Here is a 25,246-nt window from a genome sequence, read left to right as displayed (position 1 = left end):
AGGCCAATTACCTCTTTCAAATTAAGCACCCCTCAACGCGTTCTGTTCTCGTATGAATGTGGTTTGGATAATAATAATAATTGGTTTTGGGGGAAAGGAAATGGCGCAGTATCTGTCTCTTATATCGTTGGACACCTGAACCGCGCCGTAAGGAAAGGGATAAGGGAGGGAGTGAAAGAAGAAAGGAAGAAAGGTGCCGTAGTGGAGGGCTCCGGAATAATTTCGACCACCTGGGGATATTTAACGTGCACTGACATCGCACAGCACATGGGCGCCTTAGCGTTTTTCCTCCATAAAAACGCAGCCGCCGCGGTCTGGTTCGAACCCGAGAACTCCGGATCAGCAGTCGAGCGCCCTAACCACTGAGCCACCGCGACGGGTGGTTTGGATAGCGAAATATTTTTTCAGATACTGAAACTGGAACTGAATTTGTGCCGCCAGGGGGCCATCAGTACTTTTGAAATGTTTGAACATTTTAACAAAAATTACTTCTTCTGCACTTAGGGAACTGTTCATTGACTAGGTTGTATTTTGTTACTCTGTTGAATGTTTTTTACCTGTCGTTTCTCTTTTTTTTTCTTTCTCTAACAATGTATAATGGCTCATGTGTAACTGTGTCTGATAATGCTGCCAACTACTGCGGGTGACGAAGCTTGTCAAGCGGTCGTTGCGAACCGCTTTTTTTTCGTCACCCACAGTTTTTGTAAGACAAAGGCTGAAAGAAACTTGACTTGATACGACACTTTCGGCAGTTCAACGTTTCGATTCCGCGCTTCTGCCTTCGGTGTCTGTCGGTCCATGCAGCAGTCCACGTTATGTCTGCGTGTATCAGCGGCTGTTTCAAATTGCTTTTTCGAATGCGTTTGCGAAGTGCCGTGGTGAAGCGTATTGTTTTTCGTATGCATATATGACCACAGGAGTACGCAGGTTCGCTAACTGTTGTCAGCGCGCCGCGTCTGACTGCGAATGTTCTGCTGAGCGTGCGTTGTTCTAGGGCTGGAAAAAGGCCGGCGCCTTCTCACATTTTAAATTGTTAAAGATTGGAAGCATGGGCAAAGTTATTGCGTGCGCGTGATCATACATTAGAATGCATTCTTAATGCAGCAGTCTTCGTGTGAAAGTCGGAGTGATTGAAAACCCGGTGCTGTGATGTGGAGGCGTAGAGGCGTCCTCCTGCACGACTACGCACCTGCCTGGAAAGGTAGTGCACGTTTCAAGGCATGCTTTGCAAAAAGAGCGGCCTGTCGTTCTGCATTACGCCTAGTTTGTCAGAAAAAGTGCTACAAACGATTGCTCAGGGCTGTACCCCGAAAAGTAGGACAGTAAAAAGTTGACGTGGAATCATTCGACTTGCTGCTTTTGTCTTTATCATGAAAGTAATGTTAGGACAGTAAAAAGTTGACGCGGAATCATTAGACTTGCTGCTGTTATCTTTGTCATGAAAGTAATGTTACAAATAATCGTGCATATGCTGCGCGGGCCACAAGTTGAACGCTAATTGTTAAACTTTCTTGTTTTGTTCTACGGTTTCTTCACACATGTTAATTTATGCGGCCATGCGCTGGGGGCCATGGGAAGCAGTGTAATCAATAAAAGTCTGCAGAGACATTTACGACTGCTTACTCATGTCAGACGGCCCGCGGCCGCTAACTTTCTGAATGCAGTCTCCGCGCGCTGGGGCATAATGCAACCTGATGCCACTAAGCTGGCAGTTCTACCTCCGCATGGCTCGACGTAGCCGCTGCACCCCTCCTGATCTGCGCGCTAACTTCGTGAAGGTAATCGCTGCTGTACCGCGGCCGGCCCTACTCCGCCATTAAGGATATGATGCGATAGTTAATGGATTAATGCCCATGTATGCAGAATTGGACTTTATTTGTAGAGGAGAAAAAAAATTGCTCATACAAACTGATTATGATAACATCTGTTACATATGGGCTTGTAATGCACGCTATTAAAACAGCTACAAATATCGATAGAGAAAAATGGAATACTGGGCAAAGTGCAAAATGGTTGGTTTTAGGCAGAGCAGACATTTGGATGACAATCTGTTGGTAGTAACACAGTGTATTGAAATAGTTATGCCACAAAACAGGCTGCTATGATTGGCTCTTTTTTTTTTTACATGAAAGATGCATATGACAGTGAAAGCCAGGAATCGCTGTGGGACCTTCTAACGGAAGTAGGGCTCGATGCTGACCCAGGGATATTAGAATGCAAATAAACTGCGAAGGGTTAAATGGTATGGAGGAGTTGAACATACATTGAGAGTTACAAGAGGGGCACCCCTTATCGCCACTATTAATGATATATATGGTGTTCAGATAAGAACGGTAATCGAGGTCCCATCACCATGTTTTGTCTATAAAAAATTTTTACATGTGATGGGCAAATGTGTTGACATAAGGGAATCATGTAGTTTTGCATGCTTTAATTTTGGGGAAAAAATCATATATCACACTATAGGCGGAAATTGTCGATTTTACAAAATCACTATATAGTTCGCATCTCTGCAGAAAGTAAACTAACATTTTGTGCAACCTGATTATTTTTTAAATAATTGCATGTAAACTTTCCTGTTGGAAGCAATGCAAACATATTTTTTGGCTCTTGCAGTTTTACGGTAAAAAAATTGCATACATTTCTGATAAAGTAAGGCATTCTAATAATGGCAATGTTTAGGACAAGGAGTAAGAACCTGAGGTTGAAATTTCTCAGTATTAATCCGTCCTTTTAATATCTCCATTCAAAATTTATACATCTAGAATGGGCAAATAATACTTTATTAGGCATTGAAATCATCTGAAATTTGAAAAAGGCAAATTGCTGAGGATGATTCAGCCATGGACACACCGGCACAACGCTCATCATACTCCTTGTATTACAGCTGGCCCCGACTGTCTGGATCACTGTTGCGGCTTCCCGGTTCACCAACACGTGCCAACGATTGCCGAAGCAACTTGCTGGGCTGCATACCGGGCCCAGTGGCTGTTGCGTCGACGCACGTGCATATGTTCCGGCTCTCTGGCTGTAGCACACTGATGCGGTGGGGCGTATAAAAGCTGACCTCTTGGCCCTGGCCGAACCATTGCTGAGGACAATTCAGGCATGGACACATCGGCACAACGCTCATCGTACTTCCTGTATTACAGGTGTGTAATACTGTTTACTTGTATTTCTTTAAACGCACAGTTTGTGCATGGGTCATCCTACGGCAATGGGTGATGATGATGAGTAATGCACCGCATCTTATACGAAAGTAAAGGGTGGAAGACTATTCGATAGGCCTGCAACTACTGTGAAAGAGGTTGGAAGCTTTCTTGGGAAGCTTAATGGCGAGTTGGAAGCCTTAGGAAATAACCTCAACCATGAGCTTGGCACCCTGTGGGTATCAGTCGAATTTATGAATGAAAGTTTTGAAGAATTCAAGAATGAACTGGCTGAAACCCGCAGAGAGCTGCGCGAGCTTAAGGAAGAGCAGAAGTATCTAAAGAAGGAAAACAGTAAACTTTCTAAACAACAACAGCGTGCTAGGGCAGAACTGACCAAACTTCAGCAGTACAGTCGTAGAAAAAATCTCGAGTTAAAAGGCGTTTCTTCTACACATAGTGTGTCATTGAGAGATATTGTCTCCGCTCTTGCCACGAAGGTCAGAGCGGTGATAATAGTGAACGATGTTGACATCGTGAACACCAATCTGGTGACTGCAATGCAGCGCCAAATTGTGCTGTGAAGGGGACCAACCCGCGTACTCGAGGCCATGCCCATCGTGGAAGAGAGAGAAAGAGATAATAAGTATTAAAACTAAGGAAAACATAACACAAGCATGAAAATGATTTGCACAAAACCCCAGTGGGCATGTTGGTTATCTGCTAGGCTGGTCTCACTGTTTATTGCATTCGGATCAGTCAACAGTTTATAGTGTGATATCTCAAGAAGCCTGAACAATAGGGCCATGGTGTCTGTAGCCTTTGCATTCTCATGCTGCTCTGCAAGAGCTTTACAAACAATACTAAATTTCTAGACTTATTTTGCTTCTTTTGTTTTGTTACTACATGTTCGTGCTGCATGGAATGGTACTGACTGGACTGGATTTTCTAGCCTATGCCTTGGGTGGATTTTGATCGTAAGCCACGTGAAACAAATCTGCACACTATGTAAATGCAGACAGAAACTCGGGAGTCTTCGTAACCACATTCTTAAAGAAGAAAATTTGATAGCATTTAGGTTGCCTCCTACAGTCTTTACATAGATTTCCCGCCAAATCTCCGGTTGGAACCAGTTCCGTTGCCCTTAAATCACCTTCTAGAATGTCAGAGTACCTTCCATTTGATTATCATATGGGATTATACTAATCTGGCCCACTAATCCACCTTAATTCATTTTCTGGGGTAGCCCTACTTCCGAAATTTTGGGGGTTCTTTAAAAATCTTTGGGGCTAGGCCAACTTTCAAATTTTTGCCAACTTCCAAAAATTGGGCAATGCCCTTTGCTGGTCACATAGAGTTGATGACATCATGACCTTCTCAGTCGCATTCATAGATCGCAGGGAGTCTTCATGCCACTACTGGTGAAGTGGCAAGCGACGTGCCACTGTCCCAGCAGGTGGCTGTTTCAAACACAGCCACCAGTGGGCCTTGTGAAACCCGGGCTGCTCTTCCTAAGCTCCTATAAGGCTCATGCGCAGTGCCACGGTGGGGAGGTGGCGATTGCATTGAATTTGTTTTAGTTAATTTCATTGCCACATGCCACGGGGAGCAGGTAGTTCACAACCCAGTGGCCAGGTTGTGATGGCGTTGCAAGGCCACATGGCTTCTCTCGACCAGTCATTAATTTAACTGCCATCTGCCATGGTGGGCAAGTTGTGATGTCACAAGGTCATGTGACTTTTCTTGACCAATCGAGGAATTTCATGACAGAGAAGCTGGAAATTTTTATGAGACGACAGTCTAAATGCTGTTGCATTATTAAAAAAATGGTCTGCCCTGGGCAGTTTAGCATATTTTCAACAACAGGCTTGTCTCCCATGACCTTAGTCCTTGTCCCGCAGAGCCGCTACACTGTTTTAATGAATGGACGTTTGAAATATGTGCATGGCAGGGAAGAAAGGAGCACATGGGCAAATGAAATGCAATTTTATTATCCGGGTCTGTTGTGTGCCTTTTCATCAGACTGATTGTACTGTTCACAAGCGATAAATTAGTGTTGGAAGAAATTTGAATATTTATCTTTGAAAAACAACTGTGCGCTAAAGAGATGAAGACTGAGGGAGAACAAACACGACACACAAGGCGCAACTTCCAACTTTAATAACACGACCTGAATATAGGCGTGCTTTTATAAGTATCGTGAATCGTGATATCATGGACCATTGGTATGGGAAGATAATCTGTGCCTAAGCGTTTCTTTTTTGTTTTTGCTACTGTCCTTCTCACTTTAGCCAGTTTAATTGCTTGTTAAAGTCGTCTAGACACCTCTCTCTTTTTTCTCACCCTTTTGGTATGTTGTTTTTCAAAGAACATGAACGAACTATCAAAAAGAGTTACTTGAATATTTAGCTTTTCACAGTGTGCGAGCAAGACTCAGCAAGCTTCGGATAGATTGAAATAATCATTACGATCTGTCGCAGCTCTTTCATTTGATGTCCAAGTGGCAGTACAGGAAAACAAAAGATGCTTCATTTTAGTTCAGCAACACATGCATGCTTACTCACCACGAATATTGGCAATCAATTTCGCTTGCAAATATTGAATGCATTTGTTTTTCCCAGTTTCATTATCACTGCCTTTCCACAAGCCCGCATCAGTGTCAATCAATCACATGTGTGTGATACCACTGCCTTAACACACTGAATATCTGTACTTCGTGTAAACAAGGGAAAATGCTCCAAATCGTAAACAAGCCAGAACGATTGATAGTGGGGCAAACACATGCTGGCATCATTCTGCAGTAATAAGAGGTAGCGTACTAAAATCGGCTGCTTGTCTTAGCAAGTCTCTGTATACTCGCCTGCAGCAAGCGTTTGGCGCGTATGGACAAGATATCATTCCCGCAAACTCTTATGCTCGGTACGCATCCACTCATGCAGTATGATTCCACATGGGTTCACCACAAAAGTAACTGCGTGGGACATACTAAAGCAGAAAATCATGCACATGCAATTTGGCTATAATTGCAGTGACAACGGAGGGCCACGCTATGGCTGTGGTGATTGGCCTGCCTGCAGTTCCAAATTCTTTTCCTAAGGAGACCTCAGTGGCGCCGCTACAGGTGATGCACACACTCTATAGATATACATGTAAAAAAACTTTCATTTTAAGGGCTCTTTATGGCTGTATATTGCTTTCCCCCGAAGCCGTCATTTCATTGGTCACGTAGACTATGGAGAGTATTCACAGACGTCACAGCGGCCACCATTTCGTTATCTGTGAAGCACTGCAATAGGCCCTGCACGTGCCTAATGAAATTATTGCCTCCTGCTACTACTGAAGCTGCGCCCTGGACCACAAAATGATGCCCGTGACATCACATGAATACCCCCTATACCTGCATGCATTGCCTCTGCACTTAGAAAGGCCGCTCTTATCCCTTGTTTTTACTAGGTGCTAGATTGGAAACAATGAGTGCAAGCTGTGATTAGTAGCATCTGTGCTTTCTACACTATAGTAGCATACAACTTTAAAAAATAGCCGCTGAACAGTCACAACAATAAATGAAATCACCTGTTTAATGTTTGACCACAGTTGTGCCTCATTAATACGACCCCTGTTAATACAGACGTCTCAAATTGCGGACAGTTTTTCTGGGGACCAAACTTTTTCAATGCATTTATGCCTCATTAATATGGAAACTCTCTGTCCGGACAGTGTTCAGGGCGAAAATGCACAGAGCCCATTGGGGTCCATGTATTTCTGTTGCATTAATATGGACTGCGATGAGAACCAAATCTACCTGGCCCGACCAGATATTTTCTTTCCGGTATTTTGAAAGCAAGACAGCAGCGAACGGTAGCACGAAAGTGCATGATGGCCTTTTTATTTGTTTTTTTGTGCTGTCATGTTTTGCAGTGCCAAGATGCCCAGTTGATGTTCCTTACGGTTTGCTGTATTTCACGAGTTGATGTGAAGAGAAGCCGCTTTCAACAGCTGCCAGCGACTAATATGAGTGGTTTATGGGATGCGAAGAGTTCTAGAAGATATACCATTACTCCATGTAACGCCGTCATGTATATGCATGGCACTAGGGTCTTCAAACTGTGGCGAAATATTTAAAAGGTAATGGTGACCAGAACAATGCTCTTCGAACTCTTGAGGTTTCGCCTAATGTCCACTTCACTGACTACCACTGTGCGGAGAAACAGAACTTAATTATGTACCAATTTTTTTATTTCTGATCATTTATTTCTATGATTCGTTATGGGCGACGCACTTTATGGGCAGTTTTGCTGAGGAACCAAAGTGTCAATCTTTATTAACGAGGCACAGCTGTATATCAAATGAGCCAGAGGCATTGGCGACGATGCATTATTTGAACACAAGACTGACAGGGGTAAAACACCAGCGTATTGTTATGTTGTTTCTTCCCTGTAGTCTATTGCACAAATTAATGGATAAAATTGGTCCTTTTTACGTTAAGTGTGTTATGAAAACAGCAACTAGAAATGGAGAATTGACTTTTTGATGGTTTTACCCGAGCCTTTCAATACTCCAAATGCTCATGAAACTCCCGCTGAAATTCGGCCGCTAGGGGCGCCGTCATCGATCGAGGAGCCGTGAGCAGTGGCACTGGTGGCCTATGGTGGGGTTGCACCAGAAAAACTTGCTTTTGTGCCCGGGCTGTTAATTCATCTTTAATATTTTATGCAGAATTGATGCGGAGATCCTGTATCTGTTAAAGTTTCGTAATATTAGCGCGCTTGAGGTTTGTATGGAGAAACAGCGCTGCTGGCAGTGCCATGGCTAGCTGTTCACCTGTGATCGTCTGGCTGCTGCTTAGACTTGTGGTGCCTAACGGGACAATGAAACATTGCTTAAATGTGCAGTGTACTTATTAGCCTACAATATGCACATGACTGCAACACAGTGCGTGATAAGTCAAAGTCCAATGTTCTTGGACAAGGTCAGTTTCGCAGTTCCGCACAGGGCGTTGCTGAAGCGGTGGTCATGGGAACCAGTGGCACTGTAGTTGACCTTTTCTACATTGTCTGCCAGCGCAGCAGTTTCCTTCGCTGCAGTAATGACAGGCTAGTTGGTTTTTGCTTGAATGGTGCTCTTAGTGATTGCGAAAACTTTTTTGGTGGAATCTGAGCACTTGACGACTTCAAGCGAGTGTTACACATGCCATCCTGCTTTGCACCTAGCTGCATAAGTGGCAAAAGAAGCCACCGATCATCATTTTTTCACACCACCTTGCAATGACAGCCAGATCAAAAGGTGGGAGCAGATATATTCGGCCGCAAGAACAGCTCTCTCGCAGGTATGAGGTATGTGAGCGTCATTTTGAGTATGACAATATTTTTAAGGATTACAAGCACGTTCTAAATGGGCAATGGACAATGTAATTCCTCGCAGGAACGTACTGCACGCTGCCCGATGTCATCCGTGGACCCTCTTTCCCTGCCTTCCGGGTCTGTGCAATGCAGGCTTATAAGTCCGGAAATCCTTGCCTCAACATTGCGTATGTCGTCTTGAAGTGAGCACTTATTCCGTTTGAGTTGATACCATTTTCCTGCTCGGCTGAGACCAGTGCTATGTCTGCCCTGATGCTTAGTAACCCAGTGACTGTGACGGTACTTTCTACAGACTGGCGACATGAACCTATATGCACAATGAAATAACCGGGAATGTGTGCGGAGTTTTCTACTGCAGAAAGCTAGCAAGAAGTCATCTAATAATGGCAAAGGCTCATGTCAATATGTTAGCTCTGTCATGAATGGCTAGAGCAAGCTGCACAAGCAGCCGTTCAAAACTGCAGCCTCTGTAACCAACCTTGAAAGAATCCTTATGGAAGCAGATGGCTTAAATGTTAATGCAGTCGTAATTACAAAATTGACCTACAGGCGATGAAGTCGGAAACTACTCATCAGAGACAACTGCTACGTGGGAGAAAAAAGAGCAAGGTCTTTGCACTGAAGGCAGCACTTTCAGAAGTTACAGACCAAGAAATTGTCAGAGCACTGGTTGATTTTCCAACTTTGCAGCACCTGGCATTCATGTCATCGACATGTGGCATGCTAGGCCGTTCAGAACACAGCTCAACGTTTGTGCAATGAAACAGTTTTGTCATAACATCTGATTGGTGTGCACTGTTAGAACTGCCAATAAAAGCTTACTGCCTGGAAAACTAAAGTGCTCAAAAGGCATGACACATACGCAACATGCAAGAAGGTGAAACGTGTCTTGTCTAGTACCACATCTTTCGTTCCAACCTTAGTGTCTTTGCCCTTGTGCCTGCCAAGCAGCATATTTTTTTCACCATGTACCATCACCAGCTTGGCCACATTATTGTTTTGTTTATGCCGGAAAAAAAAATTTACCTGCATGTATGTATGCTGCCCTGCCCTCCTTTCCGGAGGCATAGCACTCCATGCCTGAGACATGTATAAAAGCATGACTGCTTCACTGTTAGTTCCAGCGACGTCTGTAGCAGGCATGATAGCTAGCAGCTGGGTAAGGGAAACTGCGAAACTGATTGGTCTAAGAACGTTGACAGAGTCTGCGTTAGCAGACGGCACTTGTTGGATTTGTGCTGAATTTGTGTCACTTGCCTGGGTTCAGTGGACGTGACTGCTGGTTTAACTGTATGTTGTGCATACTGTGGTGCGCTTATCACTGTATGACGTGTTTTTAATGAAGAGTTTAAAGCATGGCGAATCCTCTGCAAGAAGCTGATGAATGCGTCAAGATGTCGCGCTGTCTGTTGCCTTGCTTAGCATCACAGGATTCAACTTTCGGAAGCACAGTGCATTCGATTCTGCTCCTGATACTAATGCAGTAGAGGGTATTTTCACTTGTTCATCTTTTGAGCTTATAAATGGCCCATTTTGGCAAGCGCAGCTCTTGACATTTTGCCAGCAGGGTGCCGCTATTTCTAAAATGATAATGCTACGCCTAGGCACCACGAACTGCCCCCAACCCTGTCGAGTAAGGCCATTCTGAATGGTGATGTGCTCATGTATGCATTACAGCTCTGAACCATGGGGCACGGCACTGTGACCACCGTGGAAATCTTACCGCTGCGGATTTTGCAGGCCCCGTTCCTATGTGGCTGCTGCTGTTTCCCAGCCTGGCCGACAACAGTTTTTACACCTGGCAACATGGATCTTCTACTATCTCCGATATCGGCGACGCATATAAGAACAAGCCTGGAACCACCCATCTCGGGCACGACACCGTGATCGCCATGGAAATCTTACCGCTGCAGATTTTGCAGGTTAGTGATTTGGAAGGCGCTACTTGTGTGAAGAGCAACGGTTATTGTCTATTTGTGGAGTTGTGCCCTGGAGAGTTTATTGATGCACTGAAGCACTTATTTTCTTTGCCATCTCGCCTTTACTTACTTTTTTATGGTATGCTACTCTCATTATCGGGTGACATTGAAAGCAATTCTGGGCCTATGAATGAAACTGAAGAAGTACTTTGATTTGGGCTAGTTGGTTCATATCTTGAAAGAAGTTAGGACGGCGCTAAAACGACAAAGACAAAGAGGCACGAACACAACAGGACGGGCGCCAACTTGCAACTGAAGTTTATTGCACCAAACCCCTACATTTTATGCATACGGCTCAGTTGATGCATAAAATGTAGGGGTTTGGTGCAATAAACTTCAGTTGCAAGTTGGCGCCCGTCCTGTTGTGTTCGTGCCTCTTTGTCTTTGTCGTTTTAGCGCCGTCCTAACTTCTTTCAAGAATGAAACTGAAAGGGAAACTCTGGGAACTCTTTTGCTGACTGTCCAAAGAATTGAAGCTGGCCAAGCTAAAATACCTAATGAAATCAAAGGTGTTAAAGAAAGGCAGGATGCTACCGAAAATGAAGTCAAACAGCTGATGCTGAGAGTTGCAGCCATTGAAACACCAACAGCCTCACCCGATAAGCCTGAGTCTTTTTTGGCTGACAGTGCCTTTCAGAACATTTATTCTCAGCTTTCTAACATTTACTCAAGATGTGGTGATGCTGAAAACAGGTTGTGTCAAAATAACTTACTTTTCTTTGGCTTCGACGATGTGGAAGACGAAAACTGGGCAGATTCTGAAGAGCAAACTATCGCGGTTTGTTCAGAGCACCTAGGCTTATCTTTGTCTGCTTCACAATTTGATAGAGTTCATAGACTCGGCGAATTCAAATCTGACAGGCACAGACTGATTATAGCCAAAATAACCTTCTTTAAAGACAAGCAGAACATCCTTTCAAATGGGCACAAATTGAAAGATACTAGTTACTGTCCGCGAGGATTTTTCTGCCACAACTTGTGCAGCTAGAAGCAAGTTGACAAAGTTTGCTAAATCACAATCCATGCCTTATAAACTGACATTTGACATATTTCGAATGGAGAAAAAAATTGTGTATGACTGCGCCAGTGATTCGGTCACATTAGTCTCGCCATAGCTAGGCAATGCAACCAGCTTGCGTGAGCATCCCCAACCCATGTCATCCACCTCAGCCCCGAAGCTGTGCATTTCATTTTCTAATATCAGAAGCTTAATGCCTAAACGCGATCAACTCTGGTCCTTTCTTGAAGATAGTGAATCTGATATAGTTGCTTTAACAGAGACTTGGTTGCACGCTGGTATCGAAGACGGTGAAATCTTTCCCGACGCCCATGCTTACAATATCTACAGACATGACTGTATAAACAAAAGAGGGGGCGGGGTTCTCCTTCCAATCAAAAGAACGTTACCTTCCATCACTATCGCATCCAATTCTGACCTAGAAATAGCATGGGCCACCTGCAAAACTGTTTCTTCAAATATATGACACAAAATCTGGCTGGAAATTGAAATGGTGTTTTTAAGAATCTTGGAGTTTATGTCGTCCACTCCGGCAGATGAGGATAACTTAAGGTTTTTAATCAGTGATGCAATACCCTCGGCACTAATGCTGACAGACTCAATGAATCGGTAGTCAGAGTCGGGAACAATCGGCATTCTGTTCACAATCTGCGATCTAGCATTTCTGCCGCTGCTGATGACTGTGCGCCCAGTAACATTTGCTTGCTCGGTGATTTTAATTTTCCTCAAATAGATTGGGTTAATTTGTCTTCATCTAATACTGTTGCAACAGAATTCATTAACCTAACTCTAGATTTCAAATTATTTCAAGTCATTAGCTAGAATACCCATGGTTCTGACATACTAGATTTAGCTTTAGCCACCACTCCTGACACCATAGGGCCGGTTATGTACCTTGATGGATTTAGCGGCCATAAGATTCTTCAGTGTGAAACTCTAGTTCCTAGTTTGTTTCAGGTAAAACAATAAAAAGGATTAGAGATTATAGCAAAGCAAGATATGGTGAGATTAATACGGAACTTACCAAGTTTTTTAATGAAGTATTTTTGCCCTTGAGTAACCAACGACCTACCGAAGACAACTGGTTGCTTTTCAAACACAAACTCTCTGCGCTGATAGACAAGCATGTTCCACTAATTTCAATAACTAATGACAAAACTAATCGATGGTTCAACAAGGCCCTCCGTCGATTACGAAATAAAAAGAAGCGCTTTACCGAAAAGCTAAATCTGCTCCCTCTCTGTCCTCGTTGGATAGCTACAAACAGTGCCTGAAGACATACTGTTCTGCTATTACTGCTGTCAAAAACAAATATTCACTCATGATCTCCCCTCACTTTTGTAGAGTAGTCCTAAGAAGTTCCGGCGAACTATATCTCCCGAATGTAAACAAGACTCCATACAACTACACAATAGTGATGGATTGCTGCTAGATGACATTGAATGTCCGACTGCGTTTAATAGATTTTTTACTTCAGTATTTACTAAGGAAGACCATTCCAGTATGCCTCTTGTTCCTGACTCTGACTACCGATTCAGTGAGTCTGTCAGCATTAGTGCCGAGGGTACTGCATCGCTGATTAAAAACCTTAAGTTATCCTCATCTGCCGGAGTGGACGACATAAACTCCCAGATTCCTAAAAACACCATTTCAATTTCCAGCCAGATTTTGTGTCGTATATTTCAGCAATCTTTATCATCCGGAGAATTGCCTACTGACCGGTATCAAAAGCTCACCTGATAACTATTGCCCTATCTCGTTAACATACATATGCTGTAAATTACTTGAACATATTATTGCTTCCCACATTTACAACCATCTAGAACGTAATCACTTTTTCTTTTCTAATCAGCATGGATTTAGGCAAGGCTACTCGTGCGATACCGAGTTATTTGAATTTACTACTGACTTGCATTTTAACATGGACGATAACCAGCAAACAGATAGCATTTTTTGAGATTTCTCAAAAGCATTTGACAGAGCTGCACACGGCCGGCTGTTTACTAAATTAGCTGCCCTTTCTCTTGATTCTCTCACATTGTCTTAGCTTTCTAACTTTCTCTCATTTCGTCAACAGTTCACTGTTGTCAACGGATCTTCCTCACCACTATGTGATGTAACCTCTAGCGTACCACAGGGAAGCGCACTTGGACCCTTGCTTTTCCTAATTTACATTAATGACCTTCCTAATAACATTTCATCCCGTTTACGACTTTTCGCAGATGACTGTGTTGTTTACCACATGATCACTTGAGAGACTGACCACCTGACCCTTCAAAATGATCTGAGCATGATTGTTGATTGGTGTAAAAACTGGCACATGATCCTAAACCCTACTAAATGTAAATCTATGACATTTAGCAGAAAACATGATATGTCTAACTTCAACTACTCTATTAACAACACCTTTTTATCCCAAGTTGTGTCTTACAAATATCTCTGAATTCAGCTCACTCCAGATCTTTCATGGCCTTGTCACATTTCAGCTGTCTGCAACAAAGCATCGAGGACACTGGGTTTCATACGCCGTAGCCTGCGCAACTCTCCTAGCTCCGTTCGTAAGCTCACATACCTAACTTTTGTACGACCCCAGTTGGAATTCGTGTCATCTATATGGTCACTCCATCAAAAATGTCTCATTAAAATGCTTGAGACTGTTCAAAACAGAGCTGCCCGGTACATTGTTAGTAATTATAGCCCCTCGCCTGTTTCTCCCACTCTAAAACCCTTAATGGTTTACAGATACTCGAAATTCATCGTTCACTTTCACTTCTCTGTTTATTTCATAAATATGTTTACACCCGCCCCTTGTTTCTGCCTCTAGAATCACCTTTCCGCTCCTCAGCGCGCTTGAATAATCATCTCGGTTTCAATCGTATATATGGCAAAACTCAATCATTTAATTTGTCTGCATTACTTAAAGCAATCAGGCTCTCCTGTCCTGATCCTATAGAGTTTAAAACGACCCTATGTATGCATTTATCCCTTTAGTATTGTTTCAAATGCTTTTCTACAGTTTCAGTTGCCGTTATATTGTTCTCTGATGTACCACTGTTTTTGCTTGCACCTGACTACTAGTAACCTCTTTGCATATTCGCTTTTTGCAGTTTTTTCGTATTTTCTATTGTTTTGTTCAGATGTTATTTTTGCTCTATTTTAAACAATCTGTGTTCGTGTTTTTTTGCCTTGTACCGCGTTCATTGTACCTTTATTGTTGTTTATTATTTTGGTATATTCCTTTTCCTTGATTCCCCACTCACTCAATGCTCTTCGTGGCCTGTGAGGTATCAATAAATAATAATAATAAAGCAATATATTTTCGCAACTAAGCCGTTGTCGTCTTTGCCAGTGTACATGCACTAAATGAACAAGTGAATGTCTTGTACAGAATGGACAGTTTATTCACATATACTTCGTAGAGCAAAAAAAGAAGTGTTAGCATAGCAGCTTTTAGTCGGTTGACTTTTTGCCCCCACAGACTGCACGTTTTGTATATACAATTGCGAAGCTGCGATACATATAAGTAAGTGTGCACCTTGGGGTTTTCCGACAGCTTTATATTTTGCCAGGCTAAACCCACACTGGAAGGTGTACTTTCTGCAGCTGAAAAAAGAAGGAAAGGTGTCATTCCAGCCAGCACCTTCTTTAGCATTTCAAGTTATGACACATTGGCACCAGCGAGCTATCTGTCTTGGCACTGGTGCTGCTTCAGCAGCGTCATCGATGGCCGAGTAGTTCGAGAATGAATTACTCAAAGCGTTCGCTGCTGTGCAGGCATCATATACGATACAGTGTCACTTTTTTAATGATCAGGAATGTGGATTGTGCTTGGGTAAATATCGCGGGAGCTTTCGAATAACCTAGGCAGAGCACTAGGCTTCAGCTTGAGCAGCTTTCATCGCAGCAACACGAAAGTTGAAACTGCCAATTTCGTTTTTGAGGGATGGTACATCTCCACATCTCTGTCAGTTCGGCATCAGATGAGAAACATTTTGTCGCCATTGCTCCTGTAGCCGGAGCGGCAGCCAGTCACACAAGGTAACGGCATCATTCACAGACAGCATTCGATGGTCCACAAAAGATGCGCATTCAAGTATTTCGACACTGTAAATGCCTGAACAAGAAAATAACACACCACAAATCGTCACTTTCTACTCAGCTAGGTAGCCACCCGCTCTGCCGCTTACCAGAACATGCTCCTCGAATGACATTAGCGCTGCTGTGCTGCCGCTTTGGGCAGTGCACCAAGCTCTTCCATTAGATTTATGGAGAAGTTTCGTGACCATAAAGTGCTATTGAAGGACTCTGGCTCTACTGAGGCAGTTTCAAAAATTCATGCAAACATTCTCCTTCATAATCCAATCTAACACATGCTACATTGCTGAACTAGAAAAGCTTGGTAGTTTATTGAATTACAGAACAGTGGCGGAGTGCTACACATGGTGCTTAGGTGCACTTTGATAATTTAGCTGATAACCTGTTTAGTGTTCTTGTCAATTCAGTTACCAATTGTGCTGAAAGCTGAAGGAATGATTTTTCACTCTCTGCTGAGGTATGCTATGCTGTGTTCGTCATAGCTCATGTGTTGCTTTGGGACATTAAACTGTACAGCTTACAAAGGGCGACTTCGGGGGTTTTTCGCGATTCATGTATTCTGATGCTTTTCCTGTAGGTTTTCCTCTGCATCCTTATCATTTGTGCCAAGTTTGGCAGCTGTGTGGGAATTCATTCCTGCGCAAATCGATTTTAGAGTTTGCTATTTCCATGGCCTCAGTTCAGGTGATTTCTGCGAGTAACACTGGGTTTGCAATGTCGCAAATGTAAATCGCATGTTACTGCCCACTCCACATCAAGATCAAACTTTTAGGCTAGTATAAGGTTGTCTAAGGAATTTTAGGAATGCTGTCGTCATTTCAGCCATTCAACGTTTTTCCGATAATGTCTGTGAGGTCACTGCTGTGTCAAGTGGAGCATTGTCCCTGGCCATGAACCTAAGTCTTGCTTTTGGTTTGGTGTTTATCTCTTTTAAAATAGTTCTACTTGGTATTTCGAAAATCGCTTTCTTATGCCAAAGACAGGTAGCCCTTAGGAAAGTGTTTTGATAAGTAACTCAAAGTATTGAAAAAACCTTCAGAGTTGCCGTGTAAACATGCTTAGTGCGCTTTCATGAGAATCTGCTTTTGCTCGAACCGTTGCCTTCTGTACATGCAACTGGAAGGCTCTAAGCACATTTTTATGCACACACAGGGCCCCTCCTTTATATGAGTGATAGGTTTGTTTTGGCTCGTAAGCTTTTATCGGGTGCCAGAGACATTTCTTCTGATTTAACTGGTCATCTTTTCAATTTGGCAAATATCTTATGAGTGTGTAATGACGTCCTTTTTAATTTGTTTGTGTATAATGTAGGGAAACAGCTGTTAATATTTTGTAAATTACCTATTACATTTTCTTGTAATAAAATTAGCATATTTACAGCAATTTGTTTCTACATTCACTCCAAACAGCCACTTAGCTTGAGCATGAGCTGAAGTTCATTGAGGGGTCCCTGAAAAGCAGTTCAGAAAGTGACTGTGAAATGCATGCATTGTGTAGAGTAAATGTCACTTAGTGTGCATGCCGCCTACAAGTCCTCAGAAGTGAGCCAATAATTTGCAGTTTTTTTTTTTAAAATTCCCGCTTTTGCACCTAAGAGGTACCTGCAGTGCCAGGCTTTCACTTGAATCCCTGCACGCTACATGATGCAGTGCACATGACATCAGGAATAATGAGTTGTCATTGGCTTGCATAAACACTCAGCAAGGAAGGCGAGGTGAATGGCCAGCTAGAAATTGCGGTATCTCCCTTTCCATGCTCTCCTGTATTGTACAGACGTAGCAGGAGAGTGAGCAGCAAAAAAAAATCAAGTAAACAACTGAGGCTTTTCGCCTGTGTGACAGTTTCATAGACAGAGTGTGGTGCTGGTCTGTAATCTTTATTTTTTTCTCGCTCTGTTTGCTATATGAGTTGAGAGGGAAAATGTGAAGGCTGGTTTTAATTGTCGCTATCTCAGACGCTTGATGCGCTAGGCTAAAAATTTTTGTGCAAAGGTGATATGTGATGCAATACCTATCGGTATTTTTTTTTTACCTTGGTAGACACTGTTTAAGTTTCCCTTTGACGTGTGAAGAACACATTAGCTAGATGCATAAGAATAAGCCTGAAAAATTTCCTGCTCTAGCAGGTTCTCACATAGCGTGAATGAATATGCATTGAAATTGGTGCATGAGCCGTCTTGACACCAAACACTCTTCATTAAGTATTCCAGTCGTACCAAACTTCTTGAAAGGAGCCTGCACATGTGTGCTAGAAGCATCAGAGACCCTTTGCTGCTGGCATCTACTTCTTGTAATATTGCAGTGAGTATATTTGGTAGAGTGGGAAGAATAGTAATGATACCACCAGAGTGCTCAGTGTCATGGTTATACATCTGCAGAAGGTAACGCATGAGATTAATTTTCCTTTTTATGCCTGGCTGTAATTTTTAGCACTGAGTAGGTTGGGCTCCTTTTTAAGAGTAGCTCAGGGTACTGTCACATAAAAACCACCTTTCTGCTTGTGATAAAGCAGTTCAATGAAGCATTTAAAACTTGCTTTGGAATGTATTTAGGAAAGTGAAAGTTTTGGACCTGTTGATGAAACATGGGACAAACATAACACAGACAGACAGACTGAGGACAAGATGGGATAAGTCAAGTGCTCAAAACTGAATGCTTGTTGGAAACATCCTTCTCAGGGAATGACTGCACATGCCGAGAAGCTTCCTTAACAGCAGGAATGTGATATGTTTGATACCTACATATCACACAGCACATTTCACAAGTAAACAGATAACCTTCTGAAAAACTCAACAATAGTCCCTATTCATCATAAAAGCTCAAAATAACTTGAAGCAGCAGAAATTGCCAACAGTTGAGAAGCATAATCTTTTTTATTTTGCATGAAACACAGCAGTAGGTAGGCACGTAAACTTTAAAGGTTAAAATCAGAGGAATGTTTCTTGAGGCTTGTAGGTGGGGTCCTCATTGCAGGGCTCCACTGGCTTGAGCTGTCAGATGGACCTGTTTTATGAGGGCTCTTTGGTCCTCGATGCGATCGCTCGTCAGCATCACCTTCCAACGCTGCAATGATGTGTACTGCGTCTGTAAGTGGTTCGGTTTTGCCCCGCATCCCCACAAAATGTGGAAGAGTGTTGGGTGGGCCTGGCACCATGGGCATGTGTCAGGGTATAGTGTTGGGTGCATGAGGTGAAGTTTGTGGAAATTGGGGACAGTGTTCATTTGGATCTGATGCCTGGAGATAGCGTCCTGGGTGTCTAATTTTGTGTGAGGAGGAGGGTATTACACACTGATGTACATGTGGCTTCCTGGCTTCTGCATTATTGATGTATCAAGAATTTTGCCGGCCAACTTCAGCTTGTCCAGTGACTGCAATACTTTTCTGCTGTGGACAACAACCATACAATTTGCTGCATGTTGACAGGTGCACCAAGGCTAGAAAAGACTGATGCTGCATGGTATCTTACACTGGTTATAGAGGCAATGACTGGTTTTTCTTGTGTAAACACATCAACAGCTCAGGGATTGTGAATTATGGCTTTTGTGCAGACAACATGCAAATGTGCTTCATTCCATGCAAAAACAGCTAGGACTGTGGAGTTTAGCATCTAAGAACTGCATGTGGGCTATGGGGGTCACTGCAGTGTTTTAGAGTACACTGGTATTGCAGAGTACAGTGGCATTTTTCTTTTTTACGTCCATTGGAATGCAGCCAGCACGCATGGAATTTGATCCCATGGTCTTGGGTTATAACAGCTGAAATCTAAAGCCACAAAGCCATTGCAATGGATCATAGACATATTTCATGTCTCCCTCATTTGTAATGTGCGCAGAGACTGAGGTGCTTGCAGGGTGTCTAAAACTGAAATTTCATCCCATACTGTTTAGCAGGTGTGGCACTGGTGGGTTTCGAGGAGTTGCCGGCACAATATCTAACAGGCCGTGCCCAATTTCTGCGAGCAGCTATACAGGGAAACGTCCCAGCTGAAAAAATCCATTGGTTCCAATTGGAATTCCAGCTGGTATTCAGTGGAACCAATTGGAGTTACTGGGTTCCAGTTGGCTGCAACTTGTCCAACTGGATAAATCCATGAGATTTCAACTGGACATTCCAATGGGTTGCAGTGGTTTCAGGGGGCCGGTGTCACAGCTACGTGTTGCTCATTATTGACATACAGCAGTGAACTAAAGAGGTTTCTGTTGAAAAGATATTAGCAGCTTTACCTGCTGAATTGTTTTCATCATTTCCACTACCACCGCGGGTGTGAGTAAATTAAATAATTTCGCTCAGTGGACAAGCACCACTGGCTCCAGCAGGAGGGTCCCATTAATGGAGTATACAAGTGGAAGCAAAAGTGTGTTTGGTGGATATAGACTGAGCTTATGTTCCTTGTGTGCAATGCTTTTGTGATGGTTGTTTAGCTTCACTTCCCTAACAGTGTGCAATTCTCCTAATATCAGTTTCCCTGTAAAATTCTGGCACAAGGTAGAATGTTCCCCAATGGTCCTGGGAGAAAATCTAACTGGTTTCAGTTGGAACCAATTGTTTTTTGACACCACTGAAACCAGTTGGAACCAATTGGAAGCACGTCCAATTGGTGTCCAAAAACCTAACTGGTCCCAAATGGAAAAATTCCAGTTGGAACCAATGAACTTATTCAGCTGGGGTGTGCTTGTGCAATTCTCAAGAAAGCTAGTTTCCTTGTATTGGTGCTCATGGTGGTTCTAGAGTGCCTGTTAAAGGAGGGCAGATTGTGCTCATTGTTACCAGTTCATCGAAAAAACTAAATGAAAGAAAGGTGATGGTTTTTCTTATGCCCACTGACTCTCTCCCCATTAATTATGGTGGCAGAAAAGCCTGGATGAGCACATCATTTTCAGGGCGCCCTGCAAGCTGTGTAGCCCGAGTGCCTTTACAATTGAAATACAGCGGCGAAACCTTTTTACAATGTAAAGAATGTTCTGTGTTCATTGAGTGTGCATTGGCTGTGGTTGCTTTGCGGGTTGCATTGCCCAATTCGAGCCATAGAACACATTAAAAGGGCAAAGAAGAAGTTGGCCACGGAAATTTTTGAGCTGGCACTAATGCAACAGGTAAGAGGTGACATAGGCATGAATGTTGTATCTGCTGCCCTTTAGAAAGAGTTCATTCTACTCAACTCATAATTTTATTGCTTTGCATCAGTTTTTTGGAAGTTGGGTTTCCTTCACATTATTTCACATTTTCCTCAGCATAAAGTGAATTTTTTTGTTGTCTTTTTTACTTTGATGTCCTAATCATATGTGCCACTTTAGTTTTTGTTACTGTGGCTTTTTTGCTGTTACAGAAGCTTCTGGCAGGTCAGCCAACTGTGGCTTTTCTGCTGTTATAGAAGCTTCTGGCAGGTCAGCCAATATTACAAACTGTGTGGGTGCAGCTGTGGCAATATTGTAAGTTTACGATGTATTTTGTTGCTGTGCTCCACTAAATAAAGTTTAAATGCCCATTTCTTGTGTGCTGTTTTGAAGGAACCTTAGCATTATTAATGTAAGCCTGGCGTAGTCCATCGGCATTCTGTAGAGAAACTCCATATCAGGCAAGAGGTCATGACGTCACACGTGGAGGTGTGGAATTGAAATTGATTAAAACATTAAATACAGTGTCATTAAAGCATCGCCACATGTCTCAAATGCCATTATGACATGTAAGTCTCCAAAGGAATGTAATTGTGCTGAAAAGAAAATTGGTATAATTAGTTGGGAATCGAACCCCTGACTGACAGGCTGAGAGTCAGATACGCTAACCCTAGGCCATGAATGCACGTTTGTACAGCTTGGTTAAAGGAGGCCTTTATATGTATTTAGTGTGGTCTTTCACATAATGCAGAAACAAGTTGCACGTCTCCATGGGCAAGAGGAACCATTGACACGACCCATTAACTTGCTGGAATCATTTTCTAAGCGGTTTGAAAGCACACACACTACATCTACAACAAACGTGCAGGGGACACCCGCTTCCAGCATGCAAACGTCAACTAGCCCAACTTAATGATTTAACGAGTTTGACCCATTAATGTTTTTACATCATGTCCTTCAAGGCAGAAGAAAGCGAAGCGTGACTACTGCAAATCAGCCTTTTCTGTCAATAGGTGAGAGCACAAATTCACAAACACACCACTACTGACCCACTAACTTTTGTCACCTGCTATCAACCGCATACAATATTTTAAACTGCAGCTGATATTGCACAGTACATAATGAACCTTAAAGATATCTAAGTCTGCTGCTGTAGCGGACAACACTGAAGCCCCAACTGTAAAAGCAGTATGTGGTATATAGCTCCCGTCTCTTCAAATATTTGCAATTTATGCTTAGAAGAATATATGTTTCCAGAACAGCTTAAACTTGAAAGAATATGAATTATACACAAGAGGTTACCACAGTAATTTTAATATCTAACGTTCGATATCTGTCCTGTCTGTATTTGCAAAAATTGCAGAAGGGTCATCCACGCCAAACGTTCCAGACATTGCGCTCAACCATCTCCAATTTGTTTTAAAAAATTCATGAAAACTTGTCGCAACGTGTGTAATCTAAGCGTAAAATATTTTTACCGAAAAAAATTTATTCAGGAGTTGAGCTCAGTTTGAACATTTCGAAAAGGCATGAAGCCAGGCACTTCAATAATCGACGAAGAATACAAATTTTTAGAAAACACTCCACAATTTTTTTAAGAGATTTGCACAGATTCTGGCTTTTGATAGGATTCAGATCATATATTTTTGGATGGTATAAATATTTTTTTAATTTAAATAAAATGTAAAAATTTGCCATTTTTTACATTTTTTTAAAGAATCAACTTCCTCTCGGAAATTCAGAAATGGTCATCTTGCTTCCCAAGATGTGTATTACCTATAAAAAATGTTACAGCTGATGAAACAGAATACGTCGAAGTGAAATAAAATACTGAATTTGCAGAAAAGTGTGTTTTGAACCATAAACGCCCGTTTATTTCACCCTGAGGTGGTCCAAGTAAAAATACAAATGATGGCGGATTTAGTTGAACAGTTTATTGCCTTTCATTTCTGAAGTTTTCATCAAGGTGACTTGCTCAAAACAAGAAAAAAATGTTTAAAATTGAGGTCTTGCACCCCTGTGTCGTCTCTTAACAGTTCTTCACAGCACGGCACCTAGCATGACACATTTATGGCCAGATAACCGCTAAAAGTTGCGTCGTCCTTGTAAAAGTGAGACAGTTCCTATGCCATTTTTGTTTTCACAAAAACTGCTAATTTCACGCTACCACTTTCCTTTTAACGCTCTCTTCGATATCACCATCTTTAATCCTCCAGTGCGCTCGTTTGCTCGGTTACACCAAGGCTGATCATTTTATGACGACAGTTTTTTAAAAATGACTCCTTCATTTCGTCTAGTTTGTATTTTTCTATAGCTGCTACCTGACTGCTTGAAATAGAACTAACTTTTGTGAAGTAAGAAATTTGCCTGACTGTTTGAGTTGCACATTAGTGATGTAATGCAAACCTGTAAAGCCAGTATTTCTAATCTCCTCTAGACCCACCCTTTCATCAACATTTCTTCAAAGATGGGTGCGAAAAGTAAACATCAATTTGGAAGTTCTTATGATTCTTTCCCAAATCTAGACTTTACCTCTTAAGAAGGTGAACATAACAATGTTTTCATAACCTTGTGCAAATTTTTTTTTATAGTTTGAGTTAGGTGGCCCTGGATACCAGAGATATGTCAGGTGCATTAGCACTGTTTCCTGCCATTGAAGATGTCACACACATGGCATATTAATGAAAGCATGCTGTGTGTTGATCAAGTTAGATCTTTTTCATGAATGCTGGCACTTCTGGCAGTGACACAAATGTACGTCCGTTGTAATGTCACAATGAATGTTTGTTGCATCCTGACTTGTATTCTGTGTGAAACATTGTCACCAAAGCAGTGGCCTAGTGATTTGAACATCCGCTTGACATGCCGGACGTGCGAGATTCGATTCGTAGTACCGCCGGGTGCCCATTAGTGGTACAATGGGCACAAGCTTTCCCCTGGCCTGGTACTGAGCTTATCTGTGAAATGCTTGGAAAATAGGTCTTTGACCCCACCCTGAATGGACAAAAACACCTGTGTGCCCTTGCACCATAAAAATTCATCACCAGCATCATCATGAAAACATTTGTCGAAGCACCCTATGCGTCTCTCCTTGGCTGCCAAGGTGCTGTGTGCCATTTATAGTCAGCTTATGAACTTGTCAGGCCAGTTGTTTGTACAGTACTCACGGATTGAAATAGGACATTCGGAGCGCAAGCCTTGCAGTGCCACGCAGGCATGTGGTAAACCACAGGCCGGCTCGTTGGCTACTGGAAGGAACAATTCTGCTTTGTAGATGTTCTCCCCCTCGCGCCATACCACAATGCACCATCTTGGTTCCAAGAGCATCTCACGGGCGGCGCTCCATGAAGCGACGGCCACGTGCTCCGAATGTCCTATTTCAATCCGTGAGTACTGTACATGTTTGTAACAGTTCGCACAAACTTGCCTAGCCTGACCCAGCTCTATTTCCCTCTCTATTTCCCAACAGGTTGCTTTTTAGCTGAAGCATTGTTTCGTATATTGCCATCTATGGCCATTTTCTTTGGAACAGTTATGGTGGCCTATTTGGAAGGGTACAGGGAGTGAATAACATTTGGTGCTTACTTGCCTTAGGCACAGATTTTAAGTTTTCTGGTTGCGTTAGCTTACATAATATCGCACATCATTAGTGAGCAGTATGTTGGTTTTTGAAATGGATCACTGAGTAGTACTAGGTGCAGTGAAATGCTTTGTTTTGTTTTTTTTTACGTAAATTACAGAAACTCGCACCACGCATGCTGTTCTCCAAAGAAAATCCTGAGCTGGTTGATCACCTCTTCCTGTGCGCCAAAGGAAAGTGACTAGTCAGCAGGTTCATCGATGCAGTTGGCGCCATAACTTCCATAATGGCAGCTCTGTGGATATTCAGCATAAGCTACCTTAAGCTTGCATACAAGCTATTATGCATCATTGAGCACCCATTCTTAAGCGTTGCAGCATCACAGTGCAAGTATTCCTCATAGTGGCTTATAATGCTGCACAAGCAAGAATCTTGAATTTTCTTTGCTCTGGAAGAATTAGGAGGTCGATGTAACTACAATGGAATCTTATTCTTGAAGCACCGTAACACATCAATAAAAGCTGGTATGACAGTGTTTCTTGGATGGAAGTAAGGAGTTCTTTGGCAGAAGCTTCTTGTGCTCTTTATATAAATGTGTTTTGTTTTGATAATAAAGTTTTTTCTGTACTTCTGCACTAGTGTGTTCAGAACATTGATGCATGTTTGTCAGTGCACATAGCCTTTTCATTTCTGTGAAAAGCTCAGGCAGTACAGATAACTGGTATGTATTTGCCGATAGTGACCAGGCAATTGTGTTTGCTTCTCAGCCATATAGTGGCACCCTTACGGCACCCATAAAGGCCAAAATGCCTCGAAAGGTGAAGAGAAAGGATCTCCTTACTGTACACAGATTTTAAACTTGAAGGGTGCCATAAGCTCTTTGCTATACACAGCTAAGGAACAAACTGTGTTGCCTGGTTACTTGTTGCAAATATGGTACATTACATTATG

The 25,246-nt window shown here is 42.5% G+C and overlaps 1 protein-coding gene across 6 annotated transcripts; it reads left to right on the top strand.

Moving 5' to 3' along the window:
- Positions 1 to 536: 536 nt before the first annotated feature.
- On the top strand, positions 537 to 24,910 carry LOC144113174 (uncharacterized). Of its 6 annotated transcripts, none has more exons than XM_077646113.1 (6): positions 537 to 1,201; positions 2,888 to 3,152; positions 6,179 to 6,270; positions 8,571 to 8,676; positions 10,250 to 10,431; positions 24,456 to 24,910. In XM_077646113.1, the coding sequence occupies exons 3-6, from the start codon at positions 6,199 to 6,201 to the stop codon at positions 24,534 to 24,536; spliced, it is 441 nt and encodes a 146-aa protein (XP_077502239.1). In that variant the 5' UTR covers positions 537 to 1,201; positions 2,888 to 3,152; positions 6,179 to 6,198; the 3' UTR covers positions 24,537 to 24,910. The 6 variants fall into 6 exon arrangements, 1 of the variants encoding a protein (XP_077502239.1); XR_013310669.1 differs by lacking the exon at positions 24,456 to 24,910 and adding an exon at positions 13,993 to 14,835 and having other exon boundaries at positions 545 to 1,201; positions 8,571 to 8,691; XR_013310672.1 differs by lacking the exons at positions 6,179 to 6,270; positions 24,456 to 24,910 and adding an exon at positions 13,993 to 14,835 and having other exon boundaries at positions 544 to 1,201.
- Positions 24,911 to 25,246: the final 336 nt, after the last annotated feature.

The sequence above is a fragment of the Amblyomma americanum genome, chromosome 1 (genome assembly GCF_052857255.1).
Source record: "Amblyomma americanum isolate KBUSLIRL-KWMA chromosome 1, ASM5285725v1, whole genome shotgun sequence".
NCBI classification, from domain to species: Eukaryota; Metazoa; Arthropoda; class Arachnida; order Ixodida; family Ixodidae; genus Amblyomma; species Amblyomma americanum.
Note: the sequence above shows the minus strand (reverse complement) of the source record. Positions and strands in the feature narration are given on the sequence as shown.